Raw genomic sequence first — 18,936 nt, forward strand, 5'->3', positions numbered from 1 at the left:
CAACGCCCTGGACGATCTGTGGCGCAGGGCGCGGTGCACGTGGCCGAGGTGCGCAGCGCATTGCCGTTGCTCGGCCCCCAAAACCCGACTTTGCTGCAGCCCGCCCTCGCCCAGATCACTCTTCCCAAAGATCATCTGCCTTGAGCGGCCAGAGCCTACCATGGCCTCAGACTTTTCCCGCCTGCTGGAGCAGTCCAAGCAGCTCACGACGCATATCGTCTCGACCGGTCTCCCTCCGCTCGAGCGCTCCCTTGACCAGATCGACTCCCAGACCCGTAAGCTCACCGGCGTCAACACCCTCGACAAACGAGCAAGCTACTTGCTCGCCAGCAAGGGCTTCGACGCCGAGCGAGTCACCCAGACTGTCAACTCCATCAACTTGTCCAGCACATTTGTTCCGTCTATCGCCTTGCCCGACGAAGGTATGCCTTCTACAATCCTCGTGCGCTTCGGCGTCTTCGCCCTCCAGCATCGCCGCTGTTGCACGGTGTGTCTCTATTTTGCTCGCTCGACCGCGAGTGTTAACGCACCGTGCCGCTTTATCCTGCAAGATCTCGAGGGATATTTAACCTCCGAACACGAAGCCATTTTCACCTCCGCGATCGACGCGGTTGCCCAGCAAACCACCAGCGACTACGAGGATGAGTTTGAGGCGTACATTCATTCGAACTGGGAGCGTGCAAGACAAAGAATATCGACTGAAGTTGCCGGAGAGTATTCTGTAAATCAAGGTAAGGCTCCTTAGCCTGGAATTGAGGTGTATTTAATTCTACCAGTGCTGCATACAAAAACTCATTGGCTTCCTTCCCGGTTACAGAGACAGCCTCGTTTGTAGCCAAGAAGGGAAAGGCTGTGTTTTCGACCGGGTCGTCTCGTGGAGCCCAAAGTACGTATCCCTCTCGGTACAGTGCGATTCCGTGCGGTCCTTGTTGTGCGCGGGGCAGCTCGCGATCTAATGCCGCCGATCGAAATCCGTGCCCTGTGGGCGACACCCAGAGCCATCAGAGGTACCAGCGATCTGCCAGAGATATGCCAATGCCGTCCGACAGATCAACCAGGGTCGAATCGATGGACAGTACTTCAACATGCTCAGCGTTTTCAAGAAAGTCAGCCAAGATGCCAGCTTGCATGACGACGGCCGCTCTCAAGTCAGCGACTGCTGGGATTTACTGGCCTTTATCCTCAAGGAAGACGCCCCATTGCTGCCCTTGCAGTTCATGCAGGAGTATCTTGCCCAGGATGCCAGCGGCGCACCTTCGGCGGATGCCATCCGATTCCGTCGACGTATCATCGAGGGTGGTAGACGCTTTTTCGAAGCTCAGTTCTGCCAGTATATCGAACAGACTCGGACCGGCATCAGCAACGGCCTCCGGGACAAGATCAGGGACTTTTCGAACGATCGCAGCCGAGATTTCGTTGATCCCGCAGTCAAGCCCTGGGCCGAGCTGTTTTACCTGGTCCGGTGTGGCAAATTTGAGGAAGCGGTAGAGTTCAGCAAACGAAATGAAGGCATCATCGAGCACGGCTTTCACCACTACCTTGAGTCATGGTACCAGTCACCCAACCGAGCGCTCCCGGAACTAAAGCGCAACGCTCTTCTTCAAACCTGGAACAATGAGATTCGCCCAGACCTGATTGGCGCACCGACTCATGGAGCTCCGCCCAATCCGTATCGCATGGCGCTTTACAAGATCATTGGTCGCTGTGATTTGCAGCGTAAGACCGTGCCCGGCAACGCAGTCCTTCCATCCACGGAGGATTACCTCTGGTTCCAGTTAATGCTCCTTCAAGAAGCTCCAGGGGGCAAAGATACTCGGCAAGACTCATACACTCTGGCGCAGCTCTCCAAGCTGCTGCAGGGCTTTGGCGAGGCGCATTTCTCGTCTCGCGGCAAGAATCCGGTGCTCTACTTTATGGTTCTCCTCCTTTGCGGAGAGTTTGAACGAGCTGTCAACTACCTTTGCCACAATCCTGTCTTCAGCGCCGACGGCGCTCATTTCGCCATTGCTCTCTCTTACTACGGCTGCCTGCGCGTGCACTCTAGTCCCAGTTCTCTCCAGTTCGGCGGCTCCCTCACGCGAAAGGTCGAAGGTGATCTACCTGGCTCGGAGCGTCTCCACTTCAACTTGGTTCGTATGATTCAGCAGTACATTTACTCCTTGCGACTCAAGCCTGAAGAACAGCTCCACTACGTTTATCTCCTGGGCATTTTTGGTGCCCAGGAAGGCAAGCCAAACTCTGCCGTTCAGCGCGAGTACACCGATCTGGCACAGGAGTTTATGCGACAAATTGTCGCTCGAGCCACGCTGGAGGAAGAGGATCTCTATGCGCTCGTTGGCGAGCAGACTAAAAATGGGTGGCGCCATTCGCCCATGGACCGCTTGGGTCATTTGATTGGCCTTTCGACGCCTTCCGATATCAAAGACAAGATTCTGCTGCCAGCAGCCAAGGATCAGCAGAGTACCGAAGAATTCAACACTGCAATCGTTCTTTATAGTCGCTCAGGAAACTACGACGCCGTCGTCGACATTCTCATCCTCTTGCTATCGCGATCGCTGCTCCAGTATCAGAACGAGGGCGATGCCGCCACTTTCGAGGCCGTGAGCGAGACCCTCAGCATTCGACAGAACACGAAGGATATCTTGGAATACTACCACAAGCATAACATTGTTCCCAGCATGGACAAGGTCAAGCTCTGTATGGTTATATTGGGATGCCATGAATTTATGGAGCAATATCGCCTGCAGAATTGGCTCAAGGCCCTCATCGTCCTCGCGCGCGATATCAAGTTCATCCCCGCCTCGACCGAAGCTGGCCAATTGCGGCTGGCCTATGACTACTTCAGCGGCTGCAGTGTTGCCAACAAGGAGGTCATTCAGATCATCCCCGAGATCCTTGTGGGCGCCATGACCTGTCTGTACCAATGCTCGATTGCGAAATATCCCGAGGTTTCTGCCGAAGAATGCAAGGAGCGATCCAAGGCCATCATTCACTTTGCTGGCATGATCCAATTCCGCATTCCGAGCGAAACTTTTGCCTTGCTCAACCGAATCGATGTTTACATGAACTGAACTGGCTCTCCTCCAATAATACATGCGCGGACAAAGGGCTGTGGGGTCAATCCCGAATACATATATGGACCGTATCCCTGTCCCTTTCACTGGCATCGTGAGCCTCAGGCCTGCCGAATTTTCGTTGTGCCAGTGGGCAGGCCGTGTGATTGTTTCCAGTCCTCGGTGTCAATCCCTTTGATTTGGATGGCTTCGGGAGCATCGTCTTGAGCACCCGGCCGATCCCCTGTGACGACGATTGACTGGCATTGGTGTCTCGGTGTGAGTGAGGCGATCCTCTGGGGCTATTCTATGGCTTCTCGATGTCAAGATACACAGGAAAATCTGTCCTGGTTCAAAACAGAGTGTTCCGCTTCAAAATGGGTTCTCAGCAACATCATGCACTTGGCCGGTAGTGGCCAAGTCGGCCGAGTCATCTCACTGGTACCTCGTCTGCCGAGTGCATCGCATCAATACGGGCGCCGATCGACAGCACCTGGCCAGGCGGGCGGTCGATCATCATCATTCAATGCGGACAGGCCAGAATGTGTTGATTGCTCGCCACGGCCATCGTCTGTTGGACAATGCACGAAGCCCTATCCCAACAAAAGTGACTCATCAGGCGTCGCACGCAGCAACATCGAGACAAGTCTGTGACAAATCGGCGCTCAGCCGCACTGGTCAGCCGTCACAGGGTCCTCGCGCAGGCAGAATGGCTGGGACGTTGCAGCGGACCCACCAGCGCTTCACAGGCGCGTGGTCTCAGGGTCTCCGTGTCCGGCGCTCCAAGGACCGGCCGGACACGGGTGCCGACCACAAAGATGGCAGGCTCGGCCGCCCGGGTGACACGGACTCTGCGGGGACGGAGTCAGGTGCCCATGCCCCTTGAGATGCTGTGGAGCTTGCACACAGACATCAAATTTGCGTGTGGGGCTCCTTGCGGGAGCTGGCAGGCCGCCGCCCGTGGCTCCTCTTCACCGCGCAGATTTGTTGCGGAACGCAAAATTGTCTTGGTCCGAAGAACAAGAATCGACGGCTGCCATCCCGTCCGACGCCTGATGATCCGGGTCAAACGGGAAAGCCCTGAGGAGTGCAGGAGCGGCCTGCCGGCTCGTCTGGCCCAGGGCGATCAAATTTGATCTCACATAAAAGCCCGGTCCTTTCGCGGACCACCGTGCACACCCATCCCACCCCCAATGAAGACATCCATTCTCCAGCTCGCAACCACCCTCGGTGTGGCTGCCCACATCCTCGGCTCCGCTCTGGCTATGCCGGCCTGCGGCGGTCCTCCTGCCGGTGGCTGTGTCTACGGCAGCTTCGACTCCACGGCCTGTGTGTGCCAGTGCATCGGCCAGTCCGGTGGTGGAAACGGGTACTGCCCCGACCCCGTCACCGGTGCCTGCACTGTCACCAAGAGCCTCAACTCTCAAACCCTGCAATACTATTGCCCAAGTGGTTCCACGACCACTACCACCTCGACCACAACCCCCAGCTCGTCCAAGACATCGAGCACCACTACCACCTCGTCCAAGACATCGAGCACCACTACTACCTCGCCCAAGACGTCGAGCACTACTACTACCTCGTCCAAGGTATCATCGACCACGACCACCACTACCACAACTACATCCCCCACCCCCACCACGGCTCCACCTACTTGCAAAGATGCTTTCGCCGGAATGACACCCACCGGCTGGGCGTCTACATTCACCGCCGGTGACGTCCAAACGGCCACCTTTACCGTCTCGACAGCCCCGAGCGATGTGGTCTTTGGCTCTTCGGCCGTCGTTATCCACAGCGGCGCTGGCTTTCCCTACACCGCAACATACACTTTCCCGTCTGCCATCAACGCCAACACTGGCTCTTCCCCGCGCCTAGCTTTCTTTGGAAAGGGTGGTGCCGTGTCTCCTTATGGCTGGCAGAACAACGCTCCTCAGGTCACCATTACCGACTCTGCCGGGCGCCAGAATGTGTACATCCCCACGTCCATTTTGCTCAAGAATGATAATGTCACCTGGACACGCATCGAAATTGCCCTTGGCACCGTGAGTATCATTTGCTGTCTGCCCGTTCAGCGACGGTTCATCCCGAGCATCGTCGCGCCATCGACACAGAGCCAACCGATAATACTGTTGCCCCGCAGGCTGCCCCACCGGTCGGGTTCACGGGATCCATCAGCTCCCAATTTGACTACACCCATGTTGCCTCCATCGGGTTCACTTTCGACGTTTGGGACTATGGCTTCCAAGTGACCCTTAACGGATTGGTGTTTGATGATATCGCATCACCTTGCTCGAGTAGGTCTTGCTTTTAAACCAGCATGCCTGGCTTTTGCAGTATACGCCGAATGTGTGACTTGAGGCCAGGCTCTTTCCATTTGTTTCACCAGCGCTCTGGCACCTGGCTTTATCCACTCGCGCAACACATGGTCGATCACATTTCATGTGCACACGCTTTTCTGACAACCAACTCTGATTGCTTTCTGCGGCACAGCATGTCCTGGCGGTGCCAATATCGATCCCATCTCGTTCACTTGCCCTTGCCCGTCAGTATCAACTCGTGCAAGCCTCTCGGAGCGACAAGGGGACGGAATGGCGGTCGTTATTTCTTGGTTGATCGTTATGTGTAACCACATCATCTAACGCCTCCTTAACTTGCATTATCTGTTTGCTCTCGGAATCCGTAGCCTGGGATACACTGGATCAAACTGCGCCCAGTGCGCCCCAGGCTTCCAAGTCTCTGGCTCGGCGTGCATCCTTCCAACCGACGGAACATACAGCTACTGGCCCAACGCAGTTTCATACACCAACTCAGATGCCTGGCTCGCCAAACACCACGCCGAAATCCAATTGGTTCAGCCCAAGGTTCTCATCTTGAACTTTGCCAACCCCACACTTGCGTCCCTGAGCTCGCTCTATGGGGGCGCATCCTACAATGCGACGGCGCTTATTAGCGACGTTGTCTTGGGCCTTTCGCTTGGCTCCAAGTTCCAGGGTTATCTCAACCCGAATGCGACGGCACAGTTTACCTATCAAGTCCTCAACATCAGTATGTTCGAACTTGCGCTTCAGTCGCACATAGCACAGATCGATTGGCTGGTGACATCAAATTTGGCACCACGACCCTAACCTTTCACGCTCTGTGTACTAGTTAACCTCCGTGATGGTGAGGGTGGACGACCAAACCCTGCTACGCCGCCAAAGTCTGCCAACTCAGCTCTGTATCCACGCAATTCCGACGGCAGCTTCGACTACTCTGCCCTCTATTCTTCGACTTTTGCCCCCAACTATGGCTACTCCAACGGAAACGGAGGGTACTATACGCTTTGCGACCTGTTCAACAACGGCATCATCAACGAGCTTTGGTTTATCGCTAGTGATGAGGGTGGTCTCTCGGAGGTAAGGGTTGGGCACACAATCATGTCGTTATCCTGGGATGGGGTTCAAGTGTCCCCCTTATCAGCCCAGCCGACTTACGCAACGTCGACTCCCATGGTGTTCAGGTGCTTGAGAACAAGCAAGAGTATACATCCACTTCAAATAAGATCCCCGGAACTTTCAACAGCTGTGCAGGTAAATATGGAGTCATGTTGGGGGTTAAGCTGAAAACCTTTAGCTCCAGTGGACCAAGCGCCAGCGACTTTTGAATGACAGAGCGCTCTCGGAAGCACGAGTTGCCACATGGGCACCAACTCGGCTGCAGTTCGTTACCTGACGATCTCCCCATCTGTCCACACTGGGTCACAGGAAACGGATGCTTCTCCAGCAGCGTCCCGCTTTGTGCTGTCAGCAACAGGGTCGGCTTTGTCAACTATGCTCGTGGCCCGGGATGCTACATCCACAGCCACGGACATGGATATGAGCATTCTGGCGGCAGGTTGAGCACCGTACCAAAGTTCCAAGAGTGGCTCGTCGACTTTGCCAACTTGAACTTGGATATTCGATACGGCGTGCCCTTCCAAAATCAGTATTATGGAACCGGGGGTGTTCTGACGACATATCCGACCACAAGTTCCGCCGCCATGACCTATTTCGATAACGCCACTTCATCTGGAACTCAGTATTCCATTCCAACCTACGATGCGCGCTGTGGCAACGTTCACTATCCACCCAACGCCTTTGGAGGTATGCCAGCCCACAGTGCCCCAAACCACACAATGCAAATGTTGCTACTGATGCGTAGCAATGAATCGTATTTGCCAAGGCTCATATCCTGTGCTGTTTTACTTGTGTAGGTTATAACTACACTCAGGACACGCTTGTTCAATCCTCGTGCCAATACTTTGGCCAAACTCCTCCCGCCACGCTTCCGCTGGTCAACCAGCAGACCTGGTCGACCTATGTCTCAGCCCATCCCAACTTTGCTGACTGTGGCGGGCACTTCCTCATCTGGTGGTACTCCAACATGCCCTGGTATGGGTCTGGAAAGAGCAGCCCGCGCGGCCCGATGTTGAGCCCTGGTCCATTCTTGTTCTATTAGGACAATGCAGCATATTTAGAGCGAAATAGGGTGATGGGGGGTGTCTCTGAGTGCCTTCAAACAAACCACCGGTTGCTGGCTTCGAAGGCATAGTCTCGAATACACCCGCTCGATCTCCTTTGGCCGCGATCAACTGGCGTGGATGTCGCGATGTGGGAGTGTGGTGTACGCATTCAACCGGCCCGGACAGCTTCGTGATCCTGGGCAGCTTTGGAGTATCTCGATATCAGGACACTCCTGTCGAACGAATCGCTCGTCGTGCGCTTTGGGACATTAGCAGCCTCACCATCGCCAGAGACACCCAAGGCACTGGGCGAATCTGGGTCTGTATGGGCTTGATGGACATCCACGCCCTGGCTTCGACGAGGCACTCCCAAAGGCGGCCACAATGCCAGTCTCCGTGGAGACACTGTTGGTGATGACGGGCGATGGACAGGTGTGTATTCAGGACCCGGAGAGGAGCGATGGCCCTGACTCGGAACAGGTGTCCCGTTTCTTGTGCGCCCTGGAGGCCAGGGCTTGGTCGTGCTGTGGGTCCATTGTCCGCACAGGCTACTGCTGTTTCTTGGAGACTCCCTTGGCAAGCTTCTTGTTGGATACAGCCTCGGCTTCGAGCAGTTCCGCTTCGGGGGATTTTGATTCTTCGGTTGCCGGGGCAAAGGCAAAGACATCTGCAAGCTCGCCGCGAATCGCGGCTGTGATCAAGACCGAGAAGATGCAGGCGGGCGAAAGATATAGCAACGCTGGCTGGATTCAGCGGCGCGCAAGCAGAATCGCCAGCAAAGATGTGAATGACCAGAGTGTTCGGAATTGTCAGAAAGCAACATGACATCGGAATGTGACGAGGAAGCTCGACACAGCGACGAGAGGCGATTGACAGAAACAAATGCTTCGACCAAATTCCTTGTTATTCACTCGGCTTGCTCCGCTCCTGACGTACCTGGGCCGCCTGGAAGGTGTGCATGACCACGACAGTGGTGGTCAAGCCGACAATGTACGAAACAAGACATGCGGTAAAGTAGGGCTTGGGGAAGCTGCGCGAGAACTTTTTCTTCTGTCCCAGCTCGGACTTGAGGTACTGGTGGTGGTCAAAGCTCAAACACAGGGCCACAAAGATGCCTTTGATCGTTGCGTCCCGAGATGGCAATGTCAGCACGTCTGAAATCCTGCTCACGGAGCGACACTGCAGCTGCGGCTCGAGGCAGGGGGTGGGCAGCATGGAGTTTACCAGTACCATCCTACTGCCCCCCCCCTTGATGCCAGCCTCGTCGCCAGCCTCCGCCAGTGTTCGAAGCCCAGAGGCAAACATCCACGTCGATGTAACATCTCAATATGGCGACCCACGACTTGGGAATGTTGCTCACCCGGAATTACAATATCGCCAAGACCCAGCATCGTGAACTGCACATCAGTCGGCTTGGAAAAGATGCCTTGCTCGATCACCTGCCAGATGTCCTTTGGCCACAACACCTTGATGGGTGCGTCAAATGACTTGGCAACGGTGACCATGACCTCAGTGCCAAAGACCCAGAAGATATCATAGAAGAACAGCCCCGTCAGCAGCAGCATGCCGGTCTTGAACGAATCGAGGTTGAGAAGCTGGATGGCCGATGTAGCAAAGGCTTCGCCATAGACATTGGAGACGATCCAGTGCTTTGTGATGGCATAGTATCCGGCAATCAGGATCGAGAAGGCACCAGCGACCATATGGATGTTTCCGAACTGAAGAGAAAAGAGAGCTTGGATCGATTGGGGGTATACGTACACAGAGGAGAATGGTAGTTATGAGTGGCCCGCTGCTACGACAGCCCAAAGCACTCTCTGCTGTGGTCCGACTGAGATTGTTGCTCTGCGAGTGCTGTTCTATGATGTTGCTCCGCGACTGCTGTTGATGCTGCTCTGCGAGTGCTGTTCTACAAGTACCATGCTTCTTTTTGAAGAGGTCCAGGCGGTATTCGCCAGTCAGGGAATAGCCGGTGAGCTTCCGGGCCACAGCCATGAACGACTCCACCATCGCACCGACGCCCAGCAGCGAAAAATAGGCCGTCAAAACATAGTTGATGTAGGCCTTGTCAAAATAGGTAAAGAGCAGGTAGAGCGAGAAGAGGGTGATCGAGCCGATGATTGGAAACGTCGCGGCGTCTTGGATCGAGAAATACTCGGCCACGGGCTCGGGCTTTGCTCCCCTCTTTGATCAAAACCGAGCCGAGAGTCAGCGACGACAGTAGTGGAAGAAGATTCCCGATCAGATCGGATTAGATCAGATGCGATTGATGGGCTCCGTCAACCCATCTGGCTCTGTCAACCCATCTGGCTCCGTCAACCCATCTGGCTCCCAAGGAGCAAGTCCTTTTGTTCTGGCGAGTACACGGAAGGCGGCGAGTCTGTTCGATCCAACGATCCGTCCTCGATCTCAACCTCGCTCGAAGGCCACCGGTTAACGCTGTCTATCCTCGCAGCTCCTCAGGCATACCTTCTTCGACGGATACTTGATCGAGGCATGGGAGCCAAAGTAGATGGGCAGTACAGCCATCACGCCCAAGGCTCCGTAGGCAAGGAAAATGGGGTCGATCGAATTCATGCTGCCAGAGCGAGCGGGTGCGTGAGGGTTGTGATGGGATCGCAAGACCCGGCCGCAGCGGCAGCAGCCAGAGCAGCGGGTTTTGACCGCCCATCCCACCAAGAAGGCTGACTGGCTGGTGCTCTCGGTCCTGTGCTCGCCTCTGAGCACATCCATCGCCCGACTTGCAGCCATCGCCCGCACCCAATCAGCTCCAAAATGCAAGGGAGAGACCTCTTTGAAGAGCACCTTCGGCCCCGAGAACTGCCCCGAGAGAAAAAGAGCGCTCGCTGCTTGTGTGCTGCCCCCTCGGACTCTTGGCTCACTCCGTCTCGATCACTTCCGTAAGAACTTCCCAGGACCCGCCTGCCGCGCTGCTTATGGCCGACCACATACCCTTCAATCTCCTGAATGACGTCGGAAAGCTTGCCAGCGGACAGAAGCTCACCGGCAAGGGTCTAGCCAAGAAGGGCTCGACAAGGACCCAAACGTTTTCCTCGGCCGTCACCGCCCCGCTTCCGGTCTTCTCTTCGGCGCGGCCACCAGCTGCTCCCCCATACGAAGAGCAGAGCCGCTCTCCAGCCCTCCGGCCAAAGCAATCCAGGGTCAAGCCTCCCCCTCCTGCAATTCCGCCTCTGACAACGATTCCTCCGAATGCCTTCCTTCATCCCAATACTTCCAAGCGCGTGGCCCATCTCAAGCCCGACCAGACAGTCCACTTTGGCAAAAGCGCGGACACTCCCGAGGGAATGGCATTTGTCTACGACACCAGCACACGCAATCGGGAGATTGAGCTCGAGGCCACAGAGGACGGACAAAGCGAGACATGGTCTGCCGACGGCTCCGAAGCCATACCTGATCCAATCGAGCACGATGACCTTAACATTGTCATTCCTAACACGGAGGTATGCAAAAACACAGCGGCTTTCTCGGCCAGCGAACCGAGGCTGTTGGCGATGAGTGCGCCGTCGGGTATATTTGCCCTGGATGCGGCTGCGCTGGCGTAGTTAATAGTGGGGTCTGTTTAGCGAGACTTTTTGCGCTGGGGTAGTAGTTAGATTAGACGGTGGTATACTCTCGGTTGGCCGTGAGCCACACGAGCCGGCGGCCAGATCCAAAGCAGGCAGCCTTCCCCGACTATCAAAAGTCGCCGGGCTTTGCAGCTATGGCCACGTTCCTTCGATTGGAGTCGTAGCTAACTTGCGTCCATGGCTCCTCCCCACTCTCATGAAAGCTGCTCCCGGATTCAGCAGCGTACCGCGAAGGGGTCGAGGAGGCCTATCCTTCGCTCAAGCCAGCAACCCGAAAGGAAGTGGTCCTCCTTAAGCATACGATGTTGGCCTTGCTGAAGGAAATCGGCGCCGACATCGACCAAGAGTACCCAACGGAGATGCATGCCTTTCTGAGTGTCATACAAGAGGAACAAAAGATCTACGATGCTGTCTTCCAGGAACTCATCCGACAAGTCAGCGTCAACATGATGGAGCGCGGGGAGGTGCTTGCCGAGATCCGGCGACGCTACTCAACCATGTTCATGCGCATCCCAAAGCATGTGCGCCAACTGCACACCGAGCTGGTCGCCCATCGCAAGCTCAATAGGAGGCTCTCGGAGGAGCTGATCCGGTCCAAGGAGACCGTGGCCGACTTGATGAAGGAGCTTGACTTGGTGCGCAAGCACGACGCCGAGGTGACCAAGCAGGCCCAGGACGCCCAGGAAAAGCTTGTCGTGGTCCTCTCCCAATCAGACAATACCGACGAAATCCTCGAAGAGTACCACCGCCTCTACCGAATGCAGCGAACTCGACTGGAGGATGCTGTGCGCCTGATCGAGCAAGAAAAGCGCATCTGGGTTGATGCAGCCACAAGTCTCGCTCTCCGCATCGGCCAGGACCATGGCGTGACCGAGCTCATGGCCCTGCAAAAGCACGAAAACTCTCGACTGCGGGCAACCAACCACATGATTGTCATCATCAGCGACACAAACGATCACGAAATCAACACCATTGCTTCCAAGGTTGACGAGTGGCGTGACAAACTGGTGTCGCTCTCCCAGAACGTCGTCGAGGAGGACCAGCGCAACGTCGAAACGCTGGCCCGCATGCAGCGGGACATGAGCATGGTTCTCAAGAACCTGAATGCCAACGAGCCCATGGATGCCATCGAGAGCGACCATCCCCTCCTCAAGGTCTTCCACCTCTACGATGCAAAGAATTTATCCGAGTGCCTGAAGAAGTGGGTGGATCAGATCAGCTTGGTGGCTGTCCGATTTACCAGCGATCGCGATCTGGTCTTTCAGGAGGATATTGTCAAGATTCGTAAGCTGACCGAAACCTGGATCGATTGCGGCCTCAAACTCCTCAAGCGGAATGAAAGGAACACCAACGGAAAGGACTACATACCTCTGACCGAGACGCTACAGCGGGTACACCACGAGATTGACGAGTGGCTTGTCAAAATCGACATGAGAATCTCGGGCGAAGATGGCATTGCTGCCCAGGTGATAAGCCTGCAAAATCAGCTCGAAGATCGATATACCACCTACAGTGCCAGGGATCCGGAGAAGCCTCTGCCCAGTTCCGAGCGCATCCAGCTGAAGGAGTCGCTGAACCAGTGGATTGAGCACATTGGCACCATCATAGGTACATAGCGTGCGTGTGCATATCGCAATTATCTCCAGCCGTGCGGCTGGTACATACCCACATATTTGCAGAAATGGTGAACAATGCTCGGGGCGACACCTTGCACTCATCAACCGCGCCACATGCCTTCGTCCAGAGCTGATATCAAACACGGCCGAGAAGGAGCAGCAAAAAATCCCGCTACATGTCGAGAATTGGCTCTCGCGAGTGCTGGATCAGCTCAACACCGACACGGACATTCGCAACGAAGGTGGGCCTCAGCTGGGCTTGTCGATACTACATCGGCACCGCCAACGAGCACTGATCGCATATGTGATTGTGTCAGCGAGACTGATCCAGAGTAGCTCCGGTCCATACGCCGGTGACACAGCGTGGCTTTCATGGACCGGGCTGGTGATTTTGCGGCGTTTGGGCGACGCTTTCGGGCTTGGTCTCGGTCGACGCTCACGCCTTTGCTTGTTCTCTCCGCTGGACAGAAAACGTCAAGATCCATACATCCATGATCAGCTGGATGGTGCATTTGCTGGTCAAGGGTGGCCGAGAAAAGCCAAGCGAGTCGTGGGATTATGAGTTCCATCAACTGAATCAGGAGGTCAGTCGGCCTGGCGGCTGCTTGGCTCGCACTGTTCGTGAGAACCAGTGGCCGTAGCAAAGCTCTTGCATACTCAGGGTGAGCGGTGCTGCAATGCGACCACAGCGCTGATACTTAATCTTGTATCAGCTCATCGCCTTCAACATGAATCTCACGAAGGACTCGGCAGACATTGAAATGGTGTCGGTGGACAGGAAGCCGCTTCGTGCGCTGGTTCGGTATGAAGCCGTTTGCATCAACACGTTCATTTGCGAGCAATAGCCTCACCAGAGCGCCCGATTCCGTATCTCTCCCACAGCGAGCATTGTGACAACTGGATCTTGGTTGCCAAAAAACTCCTCAGTCACGAAAAGAAGGTCGCGACCGAGCATCACAAGCCAAAGAAGAGCTCGACCGCCGCAGAGGTCCGGCTGTCGACCACGAACTTGGCGCAGAACGACAGAGCACCGGCGTCGAATGAACCATCCGCAGCTGAAAAGCCCTCCACCTCGGTGCCGTAGCTGCGTCTGCGCCGGTTTTCCGTATCGTGCGCAGGGTTTCTATTAGAGGCAATCCAATAAAAAACGGGACACCCGGGTTTTTGACCATTCATCGAATATTTTGTTACCCAATGTTATCGCGCGCTGACACTCCGAGACCAGTGTGCAGGTCGATTGTGGAGATCGGAGAGCGACCGGCGGTCTTCACTCGGAGGCTGCCAAAGTGATCTGTTTTATTTCTTGTGGCTTTGCTTGACGCAAGCACAGCACATACTACATGTTCATGGAAACGGCTATATTGTCCCGTTTTTTTTCTGAATAAAGTGTAGAGGTCCGACTGACAACTTTGCCAATCAAAAAACACCAGTGCGACTGCTTCTCCAGAGCTTGAAGGGAAGCACCAGGTCCTTCTTGAACAGGCTCTTGTCAAACAGATTAAAGTTGACCCGCTCGAGCTTCTTCAAGTACACATCGCATGTCACCTGCGGGGCAATTCGGTCCAGTAGGAGACTGTGATAAGAGACCGATCACTGTTGTTCTCGAAAAAAAAAAGTAGCCCTGCGGCCCACCATACTTGCCAGAACGTGCCATTATCTCCGTGCGCAAACCAAACTTACTGTCCCCAGCAGCGCGGGATAGGCCGCATGCGGGATTTCCTTTGCAAAGGAGCGCGCCGTTATCATGTGGTCGTTGGCCAGCGTAGCAATTTCAAAGACAGCGTCAGCGAGCCGGTCAGAGGGGCCATGTCGAAACAGCTCTTCTGTTACAATGCCGTGCTGAAATGACGGGAAACAGAGGTCAGCGACAGAATCAGACCGGGATAGAAAAGTGTCTGAATCGCACCAGCGGCAGCGCAGCGATACCCCCATGACTCAAAGGCATAAACGAGTGGCGATGACAACCTTTGCTGTGACTTCTGAGGGCAAGTAGAATTGTCGCGATTGAATGTGGAACGGGGTTCCTCGAAGCATCGTGACAATTCCAATGGCTTTGCCGATGTGCGAAGCTGCATGGTCGGCGTGGAGATCCCGAAGACCCAACGACTCGATTTGCAGGTTGATCAGCGATCCGGCTGTGTTTTCTGCATACTGTTCAAGGTCATGGAGTGTCCCGAACTGCACATCCGTCAGCCGCTTCTCCTGAGGTTGAATCGAAGAGAGTGAGAATCGGAGAGCATGTCCTTGAGCAGCGAACAGGAGTGGCAGCAAGCCCGTTGCGTACCCGCTCGTCGATTAGCCTCTTTAGCCATATTCGGGAGAGTGCACCCTCTGCGACGGCCTTGGCGAGGGCTTGAGCGACGGGTTGGTTTGGAGGTTGGCCCTAGCATGTGGAAAGATGATTGCATCGGATTGGCTCTCAGTCGTCAGGCCAGAGGGCTCGAGGTGCTATTGCCGGGTGATGGATTTGGGGTGGCCGCTTCTCATGCGAGCTTCAGGTTGTTTGCGCCCACATTCAGCAGCAGGCGACAGGAATCCCGATCCTGACGGCTTCGGTCGACAATCCAACATACCTTGTAGACCAGATCCAGAGCGTCTCTCCACCACTGCAGCCTCATCTTGCGGATAGCAATCTCCTTGACATTCTCGTGAACCAGAGATAGCTCGATGTTGAGCGATCGGATCGCCCAGTATGCCTCGCGGGCTTGCGCAGGAACAAATATCGAGGCCAGATAATGATCGTAGTCGTATCTTCGGACCAAATCAGAGCAGTAGCGGGCAGTGTTGGCGTCTGCACTGGTCGATTGTGTAGCAAAGGTCCGGCCGCTGGCCGACACGGCCCCGCGCAGGATGACCCGGGGAATAGTCATGATTTGACTGACGCTGGTAGGGCGGCGATGGGCTTGGGGATCTCGAGAGGGGCGGGTTCCAAGCAAGACCCGGCAAGATCCAGATCCAGACGCAGACAGCGACAGCACCAAGCGCGGTTTCCTTTCAGTCCATTTTTTTTTTTCTTCTGGTGCACCTTTGCTTCTGTGCCTGACAGCGGCTCTGGCTCGATCACTTGCGCCGAAAGGAACTGCAGCGCCTTCGACCACACCGATTCCACTTCCGCTCCCCTCCCCAGCAATCTTGGTCCGTTTTTCGGAATAGTCTGTTCCGCCAGCAGAGGACACCCATCTCCATCACTTTGCGCTCTTTGTGGCATCTCGCAGGATGGTGGCATCGCTCCTGAACATGGGCCGCAGCCGATGGCCCAGAGCACTTTCTCGGATAGGCATGGGTACATACAGAATGAACATCGACGAGCCCTCGCATTGGGCGGCGCTGCGTACTGCCCTTCTCAGCGGAGTCAACGTGATCGATACCAGCGATCACTTTGAAGGCGGCCGCTCCGAAAGGCTCGTCGGCGCTGTCGTAAACGACCTCATTCGTGCCGACAAGATCCAGCGAGAGGTGAGTCCCGCCGATCAATGGAAATTTGGCCACTGCTAAAATTCAGTTGTATATTGGTTCTTCTCTGACGCGGATCGGTTGCGTTTGAGCAGCCCTGGGAAGCTGCTCGGGATTGACAGGGCCATAGGCTGAAACAGAGCCAGCATTCAAGGCTGTTGCCCCAGTGCTCAACTGATTATTTTTTTTTGGGGGGGGGGCTTTGCTGCCGTCGCTTCGGCTTGAACGGCACTGATTATCGATTTGAATAGAATCTACTTGTGATCACCAAGTTCGGATATACAACCGTCGACCACATGCGCTCGATCCAGGGTGGAGACATATCGGATGGGACAGCCAAGCTTTCCTCGACCGTGGCGCATTCGGTATCCCCGTCCTTCCTGAAGCATGGCATTGATGCCTCTCTCGGACGGCTCCAGCTCGAGCACCTCGACGTTGTCATGCTGAACAATCCCGAACGCTTGATGGCATCAGCGGATCGGCGGATATCTGTTTCAGAGGTGTACCGGATGATAGCTGAGGCATTCAAGTATCTCGAAACCGAGGTCGCCAGAGGTGAGCGCGAGCGGCTGTCATGTCCCGGGAGGTGGTGTATTACCATACCATGCGCTGCGATTCCGTAACGTTCTTCGACGGCGTGGCTCTGCAGCCCTGCTCTTACACCAACTGCCATCCGATCATGGGCTGGAAAGGGCGCATCAGGTCCTACGGAATATGCTCGACCTCCATGTCGATTCCGACCGCACCAGACCATCTCTCTCTGGAGCAGATCGTGAATGCGGCGGATGCAAACAACACCGGCTCCAGCTTCACGTGCATCGAGTATCCTTTTAACCTCTTTGAGACAACGGCCATGTCACGCACGGGACATCCGAAGGGCCTGTCGCAGGTCGCAGAGGTATCCCAGTCGTTGCAATCGCGGCACTCATGCACGGCCAGAGTTGACCGAGGTCGGTCAGGGACGACTGAGGATCGGTCCTATACTCATAAGGATCACCTTCCATCTTGCATGAATAGGAATACGGCCTGTATCAGTTTCTACATCGTCCGTTCATGTCGGTAGCCGGCGGCCAAGTTCGGATGCTGACGACGAGTCCCGAGCTTGCTCAGTTAGGTGAGGAGAGTTACTGGCGTGGTCAAGCAGCGTCCACAACAAAGTGGACGGGATCCCCACTAACGGACTAATGATCTTACGTGGATTCACAAACTCGATGTTGTAACGGACGCCTCTGAAGATGAATCCGCTCTGACTCGCGAGCTGAGTGGGCGCTTCGAAGCTGTAACCAACATGGAGATGGATCTTGGCAACATCTGTAAGCAATCCGAACTCGCTTGGTGATTGCTGCGATCCGCTCGCAAATGCATCGATCAAATGCATCGGCTATATGAACCATTTGATTCCCACCCGCAACGATCGAGTATACGGCCAACAGAGGGTGCTTTGCTCTGGTTATGCCATCGGAGAAAGCGCGACGGTCGCTACTAGGTGCACTATCCACATGTTAACGTTATGACGACATAATCGCTTCCTTTTGGCGAGCCAAGTGGGATCGGCCTCTGATGATATCAAGCTCCTTGGCAAGTTCATATGGGCTCAGGTCTGCATCTGTTACAGCTGTCCGACGACAGCTGCGTCCCGTTTGTCATCCGCTTGAAGCGCCCAGGCCCGACCGATCCCGAACGGGCTTGTGCATATCCAGACACTTTGAGCATTGGCAGTAGCCAGCTGGGGCTCTCGGCGGTGCTGACCGAGGCGAATGCGGCAGCACAGATCCATAGCTCATCCTACGACAATGCCGTTCCCCAGGTTTTGGCAGATAATTTGGCCCGCTTGACCAGCAACCCCTTCGCGGCCAACTACTATGTTTCCAAAACCGTGCTTCCAGCGGTGCTGGCAGATACATCGGCCCTGATCGACTATGCAAAGAATGGACGAGAGCAAGACCGAGATATTGCAATCGGATGGGCGAATCTCTACCGCGAGGTACTCTACACGAAACATACCTTGCTCAGGGAACTTACGTCCTATTGAACGAGCCTGCTTTGGTTTGCGTGGCACTGTCGAGGAGTTGGGCGACCGTATTCAACCCTGGCGATGCTGGTCAAGGATATTGGCAGTCTGCTGCTTGGTGCCGGAGTCAGTTCCTTGCCAAGTCCATGGGAGACGATGTCGAGGCATGGCTGTTAAGCTCACGCTGTCTTTTGGCGACCCCGACGATCAGGAAACGGCCAAGATGTGCGAAACGCTCCTGAAAATATCCAAGCTCTATGCAAACAAGAACAACTTGGAACTCGCCTCGGTGCTGAGTGCATCGATGCCCTCCAGTGTTCAGCCTCCGTCCCTGACCGAGCAGGCCATTCGAGTGCCCCTCTCGGCGGTTCCACGGGACTCGACTGTGCTTGTCGGCATGCGCAAGGAGACCTATGTGCAAGAAGTCTTGGCTGCCTCGAATCAACCGCCGCTGCAGTCGGATCAGCTGGACGGTGTCTTGCGCTGCCCACTCTTATACAACTAGTCGAGTGGAAGCGAAATAGGGTGATGGGGGTGTCTCTGAGTGCCTTCAAACAAACCACCGGTTGCTGGCTTCGAAGGCACAGTCTCGAATACACCCGCTCGATCTCCTTTGGCCGCGATCAACTGGCGTGGATGTCGCGATATGGGAGTGTGGTGTACGCATTCAACCGGCCCGGACAGCTTCGTGATCCTGGGCAGCTTTGGAGTATCTCGATATCAGGACACTCCTGTC

The 18,936-nt window shown here is 55.3% G+C and overlaps 6 protein-coding genes across 6 annotated transcripts; 4 read left to right on the forward strand and 2 right to left on the reverse strand.

Moving 5' to 3' along the window:
• The first annotated feature begins 123 nt into the window (after positions 1-123).
• Positions 124-3,225, forward strand: BJ171DRAFT_460551 (Nup93/Nic96-domain-containing protein). Its single transcript, XM_053108449.1, has 4 exons — positions 124-422; positions 552-731; positions 818-886; positions 997-3,225. The coding sequence occupies exons 1-4, from the start codon at positions 161-163 to the stop codon at positions 3,069-3,071; spliced, it is 2,586 nt and encodes an 861-aa protein (XP_052965171.1). The 5' UTR covers positions 124-160; the 3' UTR covers positions 3,072-3,225.
• A 1,021-nt stretch (positions 3,226-4,246) lies between these two features.
• On the forward strand, positions 4,247-7,529 carry BJ171DRAFT_624791 (uncharacterized protein; the record flags this gene model as incomplete). Its single annotated transcript, XM_053115486.1, has 11 exons — positions 4,247-4,456; positions 4,504-4,642; positions 4,716-5,095; positions 5,194-5,347; positions 5,388-5,399; positions 5,544-5,595; positions 5,737-6,098; positions 6,201-6,448; positions 6,672-6,751; positions 6,846-7,174; positions 7,285-7,529. The coding sequence occupies 11 exons, from the start codon at positions 4,247-4,249 to the stop codon at positions 7,527-7,529; spliced, it is 2,211 nt and encodes a 736-aa protein (XP_052965172.1).
• A 552-nt stretch (positions 7,530-8,081) lies between these two features.
• BJ171DRAFT_583271 (signal peptide peptidase-domain-containing protein) lies at positions 8,082-10,110 on the reverse strand (the record flags this gene model as incomplete). The annotated part of the gene is made up of 5 exons (XM_053114238.1): positions 8,082-8,276; positions 8,470-8,648; positions 8,894-9,268; positions 9,453-9,717; positions 10,003-10,110. The coding sequence occupies 5 exons, from the start codon at positions 10,108-10,110 to the stop codon at positions 8,082-8,084; spliced, it is 1,122 nt and encodes a 373-aa protein (XP_052965173.1).
• A 1,312-nt stretch (positions 10,111-11,422) lies between these two features.
• On the forward strand, positions 11,423-13,581 carry BJ171DRAFT_558937 (uncharacterized protein; the record flags this gene model as incomplete). Its single annotated transcript, XM_053113181.1, has 4 exons — positions 11,423-12,728; positions 12,865-12,978; positions 13,205-13,320; positions 13,450-13,581. The coding sequence occupies 4 exons, from the start codon at positions 11,423-11,425 to the stop codon at positions 13,579-13,581; spliced, it is 1,668 nt and encodes a 555-aa protein (XP_052965174.1).
• Positions 13,582-14,052: 471 nt separating this feature from the next.
• On the reverse strand, positions 14,053-15,709 carry BJ171DRAFT_510874 (isoprenoid synthase domain-containing protein). The gene is made up of 5 exons (XM_053111506.1): positions 15,310-15,709; positions 15,021-15,119; positions 14,702-14,938; positions 14,417-14,575; positions 14,053-14,281 (listed from the first exon to the last, which is right to left on the reverse strand). The coding sequence occupies exons 1-5, from the start codon at positions 15,604-15,606 to the stop codon at positions 14,153-14,155; spliced, it is 921 nt and encodes a 306-aa protein (XP_052965175.1). The 5' UTR covers positions 15,607-15,709; the 3' UTR covers positions 14,053-14,152.
• Positions 15,710-15,761: 52 nt separating this feature from the next.
• On the forward strand, positions 15,762-18,811 carry BJ171DRAFT_510876 (NADP-dependent oxidoreductase domain-containing protein). Its single transcript, XM_053111507.1, has 8 exons — positions 15,762-16,192; positions 16,441-16,744; positions 16,882-17,087; positions 17,207-17,303; positions 17,425-17,502; positions 17,735-17,787; positions 17,997-18,173; positions 18,412-18,811. The coding sequence occupies exons 1-8, from the start codon at positions 15,953-15,955 to the stop codon at positions 18,703-18,705; spliced, it is 1,449 nt and encodes a 482-aa protein (XP_052965176.1). The 5' UTR covers positions 15,762-15,952; the 3' UTR covers positions 18,706-18,811.
• The last annotated feature ends 125 nt before the right edge of the window (positions 18,812-18,936 follow it).

The sequence above is a fragment of the Polychytrium aggregatum genome, assembly GCF_025602895.1.
Source record: "Polychytrium aggregatum strain JEL109 chromosome Unknown BJ171scaffold_26, whole genome shotgun sequence".
Classification (NCBI taxonomy): domain Eukaryota; kingdom Fungi; phylum Chytridiomycota; class Chytridiomycetes; order Polychytriales; genus Polychytrium; species Polychytrium aggregatum.